Source organism: Periophthalmus magnuspinnatus, chromosome 8, assembly GCF_009829125.3.
Source record: "Periophthalmus magnuspinnatus isolate fPerMag1 chromosome 8, fPerMag1.2.pri, whole genome shotgun sequence".
NCBI lineage: Eukaryota > Metazoa > Chordata > Actinopteri > Gobiiformes > Gobiidae > Periophthalmus > Periophthalmus magnuspinnatus.
This window is the reverse complement of record NC_047133.1, coordinates 26457973-26474642: the sequence shown is the minus strand read 5'-3', so window position 1 is coordinate 26474642 and position 16670 is coordinate 26457973. Positions and strand designations below refer to the sequence as shown.

The following is a 16670-nucleotide window of genomic DNA, read 5'->3' as shown; positions in this document are numbered from 1 at the left end:
TAAAGTCTGCTGCAAGCTGCCTAGACAGTAGTTTGTTACTCATTATACAGTTCTGTTAAAAGTTCATACTAATCATTAGTGGACACTAGGCATAAGTACACTTAGCGCACACATTAATTTCCAATATCGACTTATACATATGTATAACGTATATAAATATACTCTATGTATATGCATTAGTAATGCACTTTTTATCCATTCATTATATATTTTTCTTTTACAAATCTCATACTACACATTTTCAAAATCTATTACAATGTAACATTCCAGAAAAAATGGTAGCTTACATTTTTCATGAGCATAAATCAGAGCTGTATCTTACTGCTTTTCACTTTGCAACATAGTTTAGTTCATTAGGATTCACACAGTAACAAACCTGTTAAAATTCAAGTTCATAGTAAATGGTTCATGCCCTCACATTAAACATAAGACACACTGTGATTAAGAGGTCTGTAGTTTTATACCAAAGCATTGTTAAAATGGTTAAAAAAATTAAAAACTTTTCACTTTATTCACTTGGCCATGTGGACATCACTTGAGTTTCCGCTTTATGCCCATGACTCTGAATGTTGCAGCAGTGATCTTTTCATACACTACAAACATCAGAGCCGCAGTGAGTACCGTTTGAAGCAGTTTGGCCTCAAGCCCTTTGTACAGCCCCAAAACACCATGGCTCCTGAAACACAAAATTTAATCATCTACAGTGAAAGATCTTGTTAAAATTTACAAAGGTGCTTACTTTATTCTGTCCAGAAACAAAGATATAATGTTTGAGAGGCTTCCCAGGAGACCGCCTTTACCATCACCCTTGTACTGACCAAACTGGAAAAACACAGATCATTCACCGAGTAGAGATACTAATTAAAAGGTATTATTATACAGTATTAATAGTTCATAGTTACCCTCAGAATAGCCTGAACTGTCTGAAGTGGGTATGTCACTGTGGCAGCAATGGCCTTAGCAATAGCTCCAATGAGAAAGATTTCAGCTGAAGAAATCTGGGACCATTAAATATATCAGAATTTAAATTAAACTAAATGTTACTTATTACTAGATTGTTACTTATAATACCTTTCTTCCGCCTTTGCCTGCTCTTCTCTTCATGGCCTCATAAATCATAAACTGTACAGCAGGGTTCATGACAAGGATAAGAGAGGGCAGAAGGCCATTCCACAGGGTTACTACTCCTTCGTTAGCGATGATCTGTGAAAATGCATCTAAAAAAAACAAGGTATTTTTTGTATGGTTTCTAAAACAGAAACAGCTGTTTGATACAAGTACATTCACAGACAAAAACAAACCGAATATGCCCTTGTAATGAGTCTGGTGGAGGTCTTCGTCTCTAAACTTCACTCCCTGTAGCTTGAGTCTCGTGTTGACCACCCACATGGGTGTGGTCAGGATTACATTCACTGCACCTGCATCCAAACATAGAGGTATATATTCTCAAAATCAGTCATCAAAATATGTCATTTAATAATTGGGCGTTGTGCTGTGAGTGCTACCTGATATGATGCCCATGAGCAGATCTTTACCAGGTCTAGACCTTTGTGGGCCTGCAACCATAACCCTTTTGAGGGTGTTAAAGGTGTAGAAATAAACAAAGTTTGAGCAGCAGAGGCTTGAGATAACAGGGAACCATCCTCTGTACAGTGACTGTCTATTTGAAGAAGAAATGTAACAATATATCAGTCATATCTGACTAAATAAGTGGAGGACAGGAGCAGTACTTTACTTACAGGCCTTCTTCCTTTGCTATTTCAGCCAAGATGATTGGGGTAGATTTGGCTTTTCGTTTCTCATCCACTGTTAAGAAATAAAAACATTTCATGTTAAATTGTCACATTTATACAACACTTTTCTACCTTCAAGGCATTCAAAGTGCTTTACATAAAGAACCATTCTCTTGTTCACACACATTCACACACTAGTGTACACAGACACTGCAGGTGATGTGGATTAAGTATTCATCTGTGGGAGATGGAATCGCACTGCCAAACTGTGGGTCAATGGATCTGACTGCTACTGCCACTCCAATTAAATGCTAATTTAATACTAATTAAATACACTTCATCAAATTTACATCCAACCAGGCAACGTTACAGAAATCATCACATGCATTTTATGTTGTAACAGGTATAGAAACAATGTATTTCTGAACAAAATTACAATTCTACCCGAAACTGGAAGCCACCCGCGCATGAATTCAAGTAATGTGTTAAAATGATGGTAAAAGTATGGAATGTAAATGATTGTAATAAACCTAAAAGTAATAACAGATTACTAGTAGCAGGGTGTGCACACGATGCACTAAAAACATGTTTACTCCAAGTCGATCAGTTTCAACAACCAGTTCACCTCGGGCCAGAATGATAAACTGTACTCACCCTGCAGTCTGCTCTTGGCTGTGTCCAACGGGAAGAACACTGTCATTGCTGTCACACTGCCCTGAAACACACAAACTCAACTGATCACACAACTTCACTCATTCATTTTACATTTAAGTTGTTATTTGTATATGCGACTCACCATTGCCCCGGCCACGGCATGCACCAATGTCTCGTAAGACAAGAGGCCAATAGCCGAGCCGTCGTTGTGGGACATCCCTGCAGCTTTTACCGGTCAGGGCCTTTGACACACACCGGCAGAGGAAGGATCAAATACCCGCGGAGCTACGGAAATGAAGCGGTTTAGCAAGAAATGTTCCTGGGTGGGCACGTAAACACAATCGTGGCTAACTGTAAAGAGAGCTGTATAAAGTCCACGAAGTCTTAAAAAGAGAGAAAGTGGTAAAATCGCTTTCTGATGGTGTTGTTTGACAGGTTTCCGCCCATAGTAATAGATCTGTGTCCTGATTGGCTGAGGCGTCTTCTTCGTCACTGAAGGCCACACGCGACTTGAACTGGTGAAAACGTGCGTCAAACAGCCCCTAGCGGTCTGGAGGACGAAGGAAATACACTGAGGAGTCCAGGTAATGGTTTGAATAAATACATATAGGGCCTATACATCTATATATTTGAAATGTTTATATCCTAAGTACCCCATTTCACCTAATTAAGAAGCACAGTAAACCCAATGGCCTATTGGCAATTTGTCTATAGCAGGTCATTGATTTATTTAGCATTTTCACCAATCAAGTGTCATTATCCATCAAAGATAAGTTAAGACAGAACTTTATCATATCAAACTGGATGAATTCACTTGTTAAGGCAGGTGCATGCATGCGATCCAACATCAAGATACAGTAGACTGTTTGCAAGGATTATACAAACATTTTAACATAACAAGCAATTTATATTTTTTTGTACAATTATGCATTTTAGTCATGATAGAACACAGATCAGGAAAATACTTTATTTATTTATTTTTGGAAGAGGATGATAGTGACAGTAGTGACAGATATTGCACAACTAGAGGTGATAGGTAATGTGGGGATCCTATTTCTATATTTGTTTAGGCCACTCACTTCCTGATGGAAAATATAAACTTCAGATTGTCGCTGGCTGGACTTTGCTTTTGTTTTATGGCCTGGTGATATGCTGCCTGCCCAGCCCTGGATCCGGACGCTGTGGATTCACTGGTTGAAGTCTAGCTGCTGTTCACCATAGAAATATAGAAATATGTCAAGATATCACAAAGCTGCCACTGATGGGAATTTGGACATCTTAAAAGAGGCAACAACCAAGGATTTGAACACTGCAGACGAGGATGGCATGACACCTACTTTACTCGCAGCTTTTAATGGACGTGTTGACGCACTTCAGCTCATCTGCAGCAGAGGGTGAGGCACAGTCCAATAATAAGCATATTAAAGGTTTAGCCCAGAGAGTGATTTCAAATGGCTTTCTATCTAAAACCTTATTATTTGCCTCTAGCTCTATTTATTTCAAATGATTAACACAATTGCCCTCGCTGATCTAATATATACAGCCAAAACAGTCATTTGTATACCTTCACTGTTATCAACCTTATTTCAACTTCAACTCAAAAGATGTATGACAATGAACACACATTTTAAAACTTTTGTTAGTTCGTTAGTTCTTTAATTTCCAGATTTGTTTATGACTTCTAGAGTGACACAAGCAATCATGGTGTTTATTGCAGACAAATGACACATCACCAAAGGACTTTATTTCTTAATAGCTTACTAATTCATATGCCTGCACAAAGTTACATACAGATCCAGATCATAAAAATAACTAAACACACCATGTTCTATTCAAGTTTTTTCATCCAGAAAAGAAGTAAATCATCCCTCTGTTTAGGGTTAGTAAGTATAGGCTTGTAACTTAAGGAAATCAGGTGGTACAGCAATACAGAAACCATCAATCAAACCTGAACACAATTTTAAAAACACTGGCAAACATGATTTTTATGCCTGAAACAAGTTAATTGATTAATTACAACTAGAGAGATAATTAGTAATGAAATAGACCTAATTGTTATCTGGACAATATGCAGACTACAAAAAAAGTTTTATTACGCAAGCAGTACAAAAATTACATCAAAATGACAAAGGAAAAGTATAAAATGTGTGTTTTTGTCATTAGACAATATACTGCCATCAAGGAGTCCACTTCAGCTGTGAGATTTAGTAAAAATGTCTTATTAACAGATCATTTGCAACTAATTAATTAATCAAAAGAATAACTGCTAGATGAATCAATTAGCAAAATCACTGTTTAACCATTTTCTTTCTTTTTATAGTGGGGACCCCAACAAAAGTGACATTTGGGGTAACACGCCCTTGCACCTTGCTGCAGCTAACAACCACATGCAAATCCTCAGTTTCCTTGTCAACTTTGGAGCCAACCTCTTCGCCCTAGACAATGATTTCCACACAGCTATGGACGTTGCAGCGTCCCGTGATCGCATGGACTGTGTGCGCTTTCTGGATGCTTCTGCCTCTCAGGAAACCAACCAAAATCCTAAAAAAGTTGCAAATAAAAAGAAAGAGGCTGTCAAAGAGGCGGAGAGGCGGGTGAAACAGTGTGAGAAGGTTAAGAAGAGACACCAGAGCAAGATGGATAAAATGTACCGGCCCAGCCCAGGGTTTGGTTCAGTTACAGAGGCCAGCATGGAGGCAACTACCATCAACACCATTGCGAGTTTAGGTGATAAAAACATGACAAACAAAGGTGGGTCCCTGTCAGCGAGGGTTAAAGGGACGCTACAAAAGAAGCTTGGGATGAAGGGTCAGGGTCCAATGCAGGAGTCAGGAGCAAACGGCAATGTGATTTTCCTCAAACCAGATGATGGCAAACCTGAGTTTTTGGAAGTCTTCAGTGAACAAGACGAGGGGGTTTTGGAGGAAACTGAAAACAATGAGGACGCAGAAGAAGCCCAGGTGAAACAATCCATTTTTAACCGCCCTGGACTTGGAGGTCTCATATTTCAGCAGAACATGGGCCTTGAGACAGATGAATATCCGATAGGTGGCAATGAAAATCTTGGGTACCTGTTTCAAAATGAAGCGATTGAGGGTGAGGATGACCTGGGGTTGGACGCTGATGGTCAGTTACCGTGGGAACAGGAGGATCTGGGCCTGGATGATGATGAAGATGAAAACACCTCTCCTCTCGACACTTTCCTGTCATCCATTGCATTGCCAGAGTTTACTCCAGCATTCAGCAAAGAGCACCTAGACCTAGAGGCACTGATGCTTTGCTCTGATGATGATTTAAAAGGCATTCGCATCCAGCTGGGCCCAAGGAAGAAGATCCTGGAGGCTATTGCCCGTCGAAAATATGCCTTGGAGAGTCCTGGTATTATGAAAGACAGTTCTTTGTAATGGGACACATTAAATCAGTATATTATTGAAAGTTTAATTTATCATATAAAAGTGAGAAAATAAAATCAGAAAACCATGAATAAAATGTAAATGTTCAGGCATATCAACAAAATGTAAAGTACTATTTAATGTTTTAATGCTATGCTTTAGAATAACATTATGTTAGAATTACATTGACAGATCTATTAAAAAAAACACAAAAAAAAAAAACTTATAAAGCCAAGAAACTGGTATATAACCAATAAGTCATTTGCTTGTTTCAATATTTTCAGATGATTTTATTGTTGTGTTGGATGTGGACTCATTATAAGAAAATAAATGACTGATGATGTTCAAATGATCCTCAAATGTCTTGACTGTGGTCGTTCTGGGTTGTTCTCTTTAATAGATCCATGGTTGTTCTATGGACACCGACACAAAACAGGAAGCACAGGGCTTGAGTGCTCTTGACTCTTTGTTGTGGGAGGAGCTGAGCCAAAGAGGCGTAAACTTCTTCTAGCGTCAGCTGCCTGATCAAACTGTACGAGGAGAGCGGGTTTGCTCTGTTCCAGTCACGATTATGTATTTCAGGTATTGTAGTTCCGATTTATTAAACCAACAGATGACATGTTTACTCTTTGTGTCGAGTTTGTAAAGACAGGAGACGTGTTGAAAGCTGAAGCTCCGTAAACTGCGGCCAGTTGTGTGTGTGCATCAGTGCTAAGCCTTATTAGTCAGCTCATAGACATACAATCTCCCACAGTCCGTCAGGCAAACTAACAGCGTTGTCATTTTTAAACACATTTGTAATCTATGCATTACTAGTTTGTTATTACGCATTGCATGCACTTTCTCTGCACACGTGAACAGGAGAGTTGACGTCTAAACGAGACCCCAACGTGCCTCCTGCTCCCCTGCAGGTTCTCTTAGCAAAGTGAGACATGGCAGAACTTCTGGCAGTAATCGCGGGTTTACCGTCATCGCCGTCCACTTTGAACGTGACTTATGCGGTTCAGGACGGTGCCAGCCCCCCTGCAGCTCCTCCTGTCCCCCTGAGTAGTGAGGACTACCTGTTTGTGGAGAGCAGACACCCCAGCACTGTCCTGCAGGGGCTCAACAGCCTGCGCCTCAACAATGCATTCTGTGATGTGACCCTGTGCTGTGGGGGCCAGGAGTTCCCCTGTCACCGCATTGTACTGGCCTCCTTTAGCTCTTATTTCCAGGTAAGCTCAGCTAGAATGCGTTTTAGCCTTACTAATAATGACAAAATGAACGACAGTACTGTTATACTTCTACAGGCAATGTTTTCTACTGACCTCATAGAGTCCAAACAAGAGCGTGTTGCCATTAATGGAGTTGAGCCCCAAATGATTGGGATGCTCGTGAGCTATGCATACACGTCCGAAGTTTACATTTCTAAGGCAAACGTGCAGGTAAAAGAATGTTTCCTGGTTTGAACTCTATATCCACCAGAGAAATGATTCAAATATTTTGAACCAGGCACTTTTAGCCGCAGCCAACCTGCTGGATGTTATGGCTGTTAGAGAGGCCTGCTGTCGCTTTATGGAGCGTCAGATGGATGAGATGAACTGTGTGGGGATCCACTGCTTTGCTGAAGCCCACTCATGTAAAGTGCTTGAAAAGCGCAGCATGGACTACATCCTGGAGCACTTCAGCAGTGTTTATCAGCAGGTGGGTAACATATGTTTTGGTTTAGTATAGTTTCTCGCAGATATAGTCTTTTCTATATGTCTCATTTACATCCCATATTATTATCCCATATTATTTTGTCTTATTAGGAGGAATTCCTCTCTCTCTGTGTGGACAAACTGACTGAAATTATTGCTAGTGACCATCTTAATGTGCCAAAAGAAGAAGTTGTTTTTGAGGCTGCTGTCCTATGGCTCAACAAATGTCCTTCACGTAAACAGAACTTTGAAAAGGTGTGAGAACCTTCTTAATTCTATACAACTGTTCCCAAGCGTGCTATTGTAATATAAGCACAAATAGACACACATTTTTATGGATTATCACTTGGCAGCTGTTTATCTTTAAAAATGATTGAATGAATTTTTTGGAACAGTAGTGATAAAACATGATGACCATATGCAAGATTATATATTAAACAACATTTAGATTTTTTAATTTGTCTTTTGAAGGTCCTGGAGAATGTCCGCCTGCCTCTCATCAGCCCATACTACCTCCATGATGTGATTGAGTCTCTCGATGTAGTTAAAGATAATCAGGCCTGTCAAAGACTCATCTCTGAAGCCAAGGACTACCTGCTGCTGAAAGACCGCCGTGGAGAGCTCTACTGCCCCAGAGCTAGACCGCGCAGGTCCACAGGTAAACCAACCAAGTCTGAGCCAAGTCACTAAACTAGACTCACATACAGCAGTCTGCAAGGTTTTGGTGGAATCATATCGATGCTGTTTAATAATGAGTTACGTTCACTGCGTTACTTAAAAGTAGTTTTATCACATCATGGCCCTTATTTATTTATTTATTTATCCTTTTTTATGTTGAAGTAACAATACTTTTTGCTGAACGCAATTTTTGGTCATTTGACTACTAACTGCGATTTTAGATTTTGTTTGAAAATATCATAATTTACACATTTATAAATAAGATAATTTATAATTTTTTTAAATTCCAATTACATATGAATTCTTTCAGTTAGTTGGTTATATTTGAATTGAAGTATATAAATAAATCTGCTTTTTGGGGGCTACTCTACCATGTGTAATCCTCCATCATATTTAGTTTCATAATAGTGAAGAGAATCTAATAAAAGAAATTGTGCCTTGTCTCATTTTGTTTCCGTGGCAACAGGGACAGCAGAAGTAATCGTGACAGTTGGTGGAGAGGATGACAAGGTGGTGCTGCGAAGTGTGGAGAGCTTCGATCCTGTCACTAATCAGTGGAAGAATCTGGCCTGTCTGCCCTTTGCTGTGAGCAAGCATGGACTGGTCGTGTCAGGTGGGTGAACTCTGTTCAACAAAAAAAGTGCATACAGATTAGGAGAAACGCCAAATATAAATAAATACAAAGGTAATTCATTTTTCAATTACATTAATATAAAAACTGTTTAAAAATTAAATAGTAAAAACATTTGTTTTATTATACTTTTTACATGGGAACAAATACAGGAACTGACTGACAGATTGTGGCAACAGGCGTTGTGTCGTCACACCTCATTGAATTCTACCCCAGTGTGTGAAATAGTGTATGTATGATGTGTGCTGGAGTATAGGAGTCTTGCCTAAGTCTTCGGTCAGAAAGAATGCAGCAGGATCCAGAGTACATTTTTAAAGGTGTTGGTGGCACAATAAAGCAGAGTACAGAGCTGACTGACGTGAATGCTGAATTGTTGTGACTGGTTGTGAATAGTCGTGAACAGCTGTGTTGTGATTATCTATAATAAACAAATACAAATGTATACATTGTACAACTTTACACACCAATAATTACAAATGTATCCAAGAACAATGTAAATCCACATCCATCCATTTTCTTCCGCTTATCCGGGGCCGGGTCGCGGGGGCAGCAGTCTAAGCAGGGACTCCCAAACTTCCCTCACCCCAGACACGTCCTCCAGCTCCTCCGGTGGGATCCCAAGGCGTTCCCAGGCCAGCCGAGAGACATAGTCCCTCCAGCGTGTCCTGGGTCTTCCCCGGGGCCTCCTCCCAGTGGGACATGCCCAGAACACCTCCCTAGGGAGGCGTCCAGGAGGCATCCTGAGCAGATGCCCGAGCCACCTCAGCTGGTTCCTCTCAACGTGTAGGAGCAGCGGCTCTACTCCGAGCTCCTCCCGTGTGACTGAGCTCCTCACCCTATCCCTAAGGGTGCGCCCAGCCACTCTGCGGAGGAAACCCATTTCGGCCGCTTGTATCCGCGATCTTGTCCTTTCGGTCATTACCCAGAGCTCATGACCATAGGTGAGGGTAGGAACGTAGATTGACCGGTACTGTAAAAAATCTTGGAGTCCTATTTGATCAAAATCTCTCATTCACAGCCCATATAAACCTAGCTTGTAAAACCGCATACTTTCACCTGCGAAATATAACTAAAATTAGAAATATTTTACCTAAAAACGATGCTGAAAAACTCATCCATGCATTTGTTACTTCCAGACTTGATTACTTTAATTCTTCTCACCGCCTGCCCCAAAAGTACTATAAGGAGCCTTCAGTTGGTCTAAAATGCAGCAGCCAGAGTCCTAACAGGAACTAAAAGAAGAGACCACATCAGTCCTGTACTAAAATATCTGCACTGGCTTCCTGTCGAGCTTAGAATCAAATTCAAAGTCCTCCTCCTGACATACAAAACCCTAAACAGTATGGCCCCATCCTATCTGCAAGATGCTATTGTCCTGTACCAGCCAAACAGAGCACTCCGCTCTCAGAATGCAGGACTATTAGTGGTTCCTAGAGTGTCCAAAAGTACAGTGGGAGGGAGAGCATTCAGTTACCAAGCTCCTGTGCTATGGAATCAACTCCCTGCTGATGTTAAACAGGCCCCCACAGTCTCTGTATTTAAGACCAGACTTAAAACCTTCCTCTTCGGTATAGCTTATGACTAGGTTACTTAGTGAGGGAGTTAGGGAGTGACATTAAAACCCGGGATAAGATAGGCTGCAGTAGGAGATAACAAGCTGGGGGAAGTATGGCAACCTGAGCACTATCCTCTGCTTTGTCCTATTTTCTCATCAGCAATGCTATTCACATGTTGTCCCCTGTCCCACTCCCCCTGTGGAGTGTAACTCTTTCAGATGCCCCGATGACAGCTGGACCTTCTCGTCCTCCCCGCCTGGCCCTCCTCCACCCACCTCCCTCTCCTCCTCGCCTGGCTCTCATCCTCCTTGCCCGGCTCTCCTTCTCCTCACCTGGTCTTCCTCCTCCTCGCCTGGCCTTCCTCCGCCCCCCTCCCTCCTCCTCGCCTGGCCGATTTTTCTTGTTTTGTCTGATTTTTCCTGTTGTTTGATTTTCCTGTTTGTTTTTGTGTGTAGGCAGCACGGTGGCTGAGTGGCAACACTCATGCCTCACAGCAAGAGGGTTTGGTTCGATCCCCGGGTCACCCAGGCCTTTCTGTGTGGAGTTTTGCATGTTTCTCCCCGTGTCTGGATGGGTTTCCTCCGGGTACTCCGATTTCCCCCATCAACCAAAACATGAACACCCTTCGAGACAACTGTTGTTGTGATTTTGGGCGTTACAAAAATAATATTAATTGAATTGAATAGACGTGTCAGCCAAGACAGTCCCACAACATCCAGAGACTTGAGGTACTCGGGACGGATCTTGTCCACCCCCGGAGCCTTGCCACCAAGGAGTTTGCTAACCACCTCGGTGACTTCAGCCAGGGTGATGGACGAGTTTGCCTCCGGGTCCCCAGTCTCTGCTTCCTCCTCGGAAGACGTGACGGGGGGATTGAGGAGATCCTCAAAGTATTCCTTCCACTGTCCGACAACATCCCCAGTCGAGGTCAGCAGCTCTCCACCCGCACTGTAAACAGTGTTGGTGAAGCACTGCTTCCCCCTCCTGAGGCGTCTGACGGTTTGCCAGAATCTCTTTGAGGCCGTCCGATAGTCCTCCTCCATGGCCTCCCCGAACTCCTCCCAACCCCGAGATTTTGCCTCTGCAACCGCACGAGCCGCGACACGCTTGGCCCACCTGTACTCATCGTCTGCCTCAGGAGTCCCACGAGCCAACAAGGCTCGATAGGACTCCTTCAGCTTGACGGCATCCCTTACTTCCGGTGTCCGCCACCGGGTTCGGGGATTGCCGCTGACCTGCTTTGACCTTACGACCACAGCTACGAGCGGCTGCATCGACAATAGAGGTGGAGAACATGGCCCACTCGGAGTCCATGTCTCCAACCTACCCCGGGATCAGGGAGATGTTCTCCCGGTGGTGTGAGTTGAAGACCCCTCTGACAGAAGGCTCTGCCAGGCGTTCCCAACAGATCCTTACGATACGCTTGGGTCTGCCAGGTCTGTACGGCTTCCTCCTCCGCCAGCGGATCCAACTCACCACCAGGTGGTGATCGGTTGACAGCTCAGCCCCTCTCTTCACCCGAGTGTCCAAGACACGCGGTCGGAGATCAGATGACACGACAACAAAGTCGATCATCGACCTCCGACCTAGAGTGTCCTGGTGCCACGTGCACCGATGGACACCCTTGTGCTCGAACACAAGCACAAGGGTTTGTTATGGACAAACTGTGACTAGCACAGAAGTCCAATAACAAAACACCACTCGGGTTCAGATCAGAGAGGCCATTCTTCCCAATCACGCCCCTCCAGGTGTCACTGTCGTTACCCACATGGGTGTTGAAGTCCCCCAGGAGAACAACGGAGTCCCTGGTTGGTGCACTGTCTAGTACCCCTCCCAGGGACTCCAAGAAGGCTGGGTACTCCGCACTGCTGTTTGGCCCGTAGGCTGACACAACAGTGAGAGACCTGTCCCCGACCCGAAGGCGCAGGGACGCGACCCTCTCGTTCACCGGAGTGAACCCCAACATGAAGCGGCTGAGCTGTGGAGCAATGAGCAAGCCCACACCAGCTCGCCGCCGCTCCCCGCGGGCAGCGCCAGAGAAATGGAGAGTCCAGCCCCTCTCAAGAAGTTGGGTTCCAAAGCCCAAACTGTGCGTGGAGGCGAGGCCGACTATATCTAGTCAATAACGCTCAACCTCCTGCAGAAGCTCCGGCTTCTTCTTCCCCAGTGAGGTGACATTCCATGTCCCCAGAGCCAGTCTCCATGTCCAGAGATCCGGTCGTCGAGGCCCCCGCCCCGGTGCATGAAGACCAGATCTTCATGCACCGGCCCCTTACGGATCCTCTTGAGGGTGGTGGGTCCACGGAAGGACGGCCCCATGTCACTCCTTCGGGCTGAGCCCGGCCATCCCAGGCCTGGCTCCAGGGTGGGGCCCCGGTAACGCCAGTCTGGGCGACGTAGCTTGCCTTGATTTAACTCTCTTCATAAGGGGCTTCTGAACCGCTCTTCGTCTGACCCGTCCCCCTGGACCTGTTTGCCATGGGTGACCCTACCAGGGGTATGAAGCCCCCAACAACATAGCTCCCAGGATCATTCGGGCACTCAAACCCCTCCACCACGTTAAGGTGGCGGTTCAGGGAGGGGGTAAATCCACATATTTATATTTTATAATTATTTTATAATTTTATATTTAATAGTTAATCCTAAATCAAGTAGTCAGCATCTTTATATGTAAATCCACATATTTATATATAAAGATGCTGACTACTTGATTTAGGATTAACTATTAAATGTGTTCAATATTTTAACACTGTAGAGTGATAAATGTTTTTATCAGTAGCTCAGAAGTTAATGTGGTTCTTCAATGGCATTTTTATACTGTTTTAGTTGAAATAGAAATGCATTTCTATGGATGGTTTGCCTGTTTACAACAAAGGCTGGATTTTGCTTATAAATGTATGATGTTTAATCCTGAACTCTATTAGCGACAATTACAAGACGCTATACTCTTGTTGCAGACTCCACGCTGTACCTGGCGGGAGGGGAGTTTCCTGATGGCTCGGCGAGCAGAGAAATGTGGCGTTATGACCCGTGCTTTGACTCCTGGATCGAGATGGCTCCTATGAATGTAGCACGCTCTGAGCTGGGTAGGAACTGGTCACTATTTATAATAATAATAATAATAAAAATGTATTATTATTATTATATTTGAAAGCGCCTTTCAGGACACTCAAGGACACTGTACAAGACAAAGTTAAAAACACATATTTACAGATAAAAGAGATACAAAACTGGATGAAGGTGAGAGTGACTGATTATATGGTGTAGGATTGTGTGAACAGGTGGATTTTTTTATTTCCCATAAATTGTTATGTGCAATTTAAAATAATTAACATTTTTTAAATTGTATGCATATTTTTGTTGGTTTAAATAATGCCATGAATGAAATGCCACTTGTCAAGTAAGCATTAACATCTCAGAGCATTAGCATTAAGAGTGGTTCATTGTATTAGGGCTGCAACTTTTAGTAGTCAACTAGTCACAGATTAGTGTTTTGATTAGTCGTTTAGTCAAATGATTATTTCTGATTTAAATGTACAATAAGATATTTTTAACCAAATAAAGTTTGAAATATGGTGACTGAAGGCTTTTAGAAAGTTTTAGAATATTTGCAAATAAAGTAGGTAGTATTAACGAAAATGACATTTTGATTTAATAATGAGTGTGTATAGTTCAGGTAACCATTACTATTATCAAAATATTACTACGATTATTTTTTAGTCGACTAGTCACGATTAGTCGATTAATCGTTGCAGCCAAACATTGCATTCACTGTAGTACTGTACCGTGTTGGTGACTTTTTTTTCACCTAGGGCTGGTCATGCTGGATGGCTTTGTGTATGCGGTTGGAGGATGGGAGGGGCGCTCACGTTTGGACTCTGTGGAGTGCTACAACCCTCACACGAACTGTTGGCAGTTCACTCAATCTGTGAAGATGGCTGTGACCAGTCCTGCAGTAGTCGCTCTGGACGGGCTGCTTTATGTTACAGGTATAAATCTGTTAAAGCTTTGATGTTTTGGATGTATTCCTAATATTTGTCCCTGAAGGTGGTGCTGTTCTGGAAGATGGTGATGGCACTGATCTGGCTCAAGTGTACAACCCTAAGACAGCCACATGGACTGAGGTCGCTCCCATGCAGATTGCACGCTCTGGTTCAGCAGCTTGTACACTCAAAGGAAAAATATATGTTATAGGTAAAGGCATTACATAACAAACTACTTTCTTAATTCTTTCACTAATTCTTGCTTACATTTTTTTTATTTTAATAGTAGTGCATATTATATTATACAAAATCATCACAATCATCACAATTTTGTACACATTTGTACACAGGCAGGTGAACAGTCATATTGCATAAAATTGCATAACTGTATATAAATAAATGTGAAATATTATAGTTTTCAAAAAATGTTTAATATATTCTTTTTCCAGACCACAGTTTAGTTTGTTTTTATACCTGATAGTTTCGAATGCTCACTAGTGGTCTTTCTTAGAGGTCATGTGACGTTGCTGTGACGTGTCAGCTGATTTAAAGAGGTTTTGATTAAATGATGTTTGCTCTGTCTCAGTCATTTGCGAAGGCGTGCACATGAGTATAGAACACAAAGCAGAACAGGAGCAACTCAATTCGGTATTAGCATTTCTGACCACTTCAAAAGAGAGAACCACATAATGGACAGTGCAAACATCATTTGCACAGAGGACAAGAAACATTGTCGCTGGATTAAAAAGGCAATTTAAATATGGAAATGTTCCCATGGGACTATAAACCGGGACAAGGGGGCTTTTTACTCTTACACACTTGGGATACTGTCCTGAAGAACCGCAGATGGTGCTGTTGTCCTACCTTCACCAGTAGGAAGATATTTAAATCAGCTGACCTGAAACGCCACAGTAACATCACGTGACCAGTCTGAGGCGCTAATGAGCAGTCAGAACTGTGTGTGAAAGTATGAAAACAAACTTGACCTGTCTGGAAAAGTTATCTATTAAAATAAATTAATGGAAGACCAGAGGAACTTCATTGAACTATTTTCTATCTTAAACCATTTGCTGTGACTTCAGGAGGATGGCATGCTTCAACAGAAAATACAGACAAAGTGGAGTGTTACAACCCCAAAACCAACCAATGGACCATGTGTGCACCAATGAAGGAACGGCGCTATCGGCCTGGTGCTGCTATGGTGGATGGAAAGATCTATGTTCTGGGAGGAGAAGAGGGCTGGGATAGGTACAAAGTTTTTAATGTGTGCTCAAATTATACAAAATAATGCGCTTTTGTAGTATTGCTGGGTTTCAGATGACATCACAACATTCTGTAGACTAATAATATTTTATACAGATGTGGGACAGCTTAAGTTAATATTGTTCAAATGCATTTTTTTGTTGTAATACAGGAAGTTTATCACTCTAGTCAACAATATGAATCATCTAATATTGTGAAATACCTTTTGGATATTTTATGGCAGAGTACAATGTAATCAATAGGAAAATGACTGTCTCTTGCGCCCTCATATGGCAGTATGATATAGAATCTGAACACCAATAGAAAAATACTTTTGTTTTTGTTTTGTTTTTTTAGGTATCATGACACCATTGAAAGGTACTGTGAAGACACAGACACTTGGGAGATTGTTGGAGAGATGCCCACCAGTCGCAGTTGGCTGAGCTGTGTGTCTCTGCAGCTCAGAAAAGACATTCACATGAGCAGCTGTCCTGGGACGCCAAATGACTGAAAGACAAAACAAGAGAGAGAACACCATGAGTTCATTTTCTAATGGTTGCCAAGTATGCCATGCAACAAGCATGGTTCTTTGCTGGTCATGTTTACTAACTTATGCTGCCTTCATTGGCACAATTAGTTGGGAGAGAGTTGTTCTTGTCTATTTGAGAGGCAGCTTGTGTGACAGTAGCCAGCCTGGGTCCTTCTATTGGTAGTTAACTCAAGGAAAAGTCTGGGACCCAAAGAGAACCAAGTTGCCAGATCAAACCTCTTCTCTGTTTAATGTGAACATGTTCAGAGTATTGTTTATGAATATATGGAAAGCCTCCAGTTGGTTCTCCAAGCCAGGATAGTGTATTTTTGTATTGTTATTGTATGTGCAGTTTGTATTGGGGAGTGAGTAGTTGTTGCCACTTTTGATCTGTTTAAAAATGCTTCATGGGCCAATGGATGTGTATGTTTTTGAAGAATAATTGTGAAAAAATGTGTGCTGCCTGTACGTTAAATAAAACATTTGTAGCCCATGATTAAATGTTAATATATGTGGAGATTATTTTTGTAATGTGATTTGTCAGTCAGTGAAGTTGGGTTAAAATAAAGAAGTCCAAGTTGGTTATTTTATTT

General features: G+C 42.2%; 3 protein-coding genes across 3 annotated transcripts; 2 read left to right on the top strand and 1 right to left on the bottom strand.

The window, feature by feature from the left end:
- Positions 1-496: 496 nt before the first annotated feature.
- Positions 497-2848, bottom strand: slc25a17l (solute carrier family 25 member 17-like). The gene is made up of 9 exons (XM_033971726.2): positions 2530-2848; positions 2388-2448; positions 1740-1806; positions 1506-1660; positions 1302-1418; positions 1072-1217; positions 903-998; positions 740-822; positions 497-676 (listed from the first exon to the last, which is right to left on the bottom strand). The coding sequence occupies exons 1-9, from the start codon at positions 2602-2604 to the stop codon at positions 532-534; spliced, it is 945 nt and encodes a 314-aa protein (XP_033827617.1). The 5' UTR covers positions 2605-2848; the 3' UTR covers positions 497-531.
- A 643-nt stretch (positions 2849-3491) lies between these two features.
- On the top strand, positions 3492-5924 carry anks4b (ankyrin repeat and sterile alpha motif domain containing 4B). The gene is made up of 2 exons (XM_033971725.2): positions 3492-3781; positions 4708-5924. Exons 1-2 carry the CDS (start codon positions 3621-3623, stop codon positions 5789-5791), a joined length of 1245 nt encoding a protein of 414 aa, XP_033827616.1. The 5' UTR covers positions 3492-3620; the 3' UTR covers positions 5792-5924.
- A 320-nt stretch (positions 5925-6244) lies between these two features.
- Positions 6245-16666, top strand: si:ch211-256e16.3 (kelch-like protein 20). The gene is made up of 12 exons (XM_033971722.2): positions 6245-6361; positions 6691-6993; positions 7069-7203; positions 7271-7462; positions 7570-7713; positions 7930-8116; positions 8603-8749; positions 13281-13409; positions 14136-14312; positions 14371-14517; positions 15389-15554; positions 15906-16666. Exons 2-12 carry the CDS (start codon positions 6712-6714, stop codon positions 16057-16059), a joined length of 1860 nt encoding a protein of 619 aa, XP_033827613.1. The 5' UTR covers positions 6245-6361; positions 6691-6711; the 3' UTR covers positions 16060-16666.
- The last annotated feature ends 4 nt before the right edge of the window (positions 16667-16670 follow it).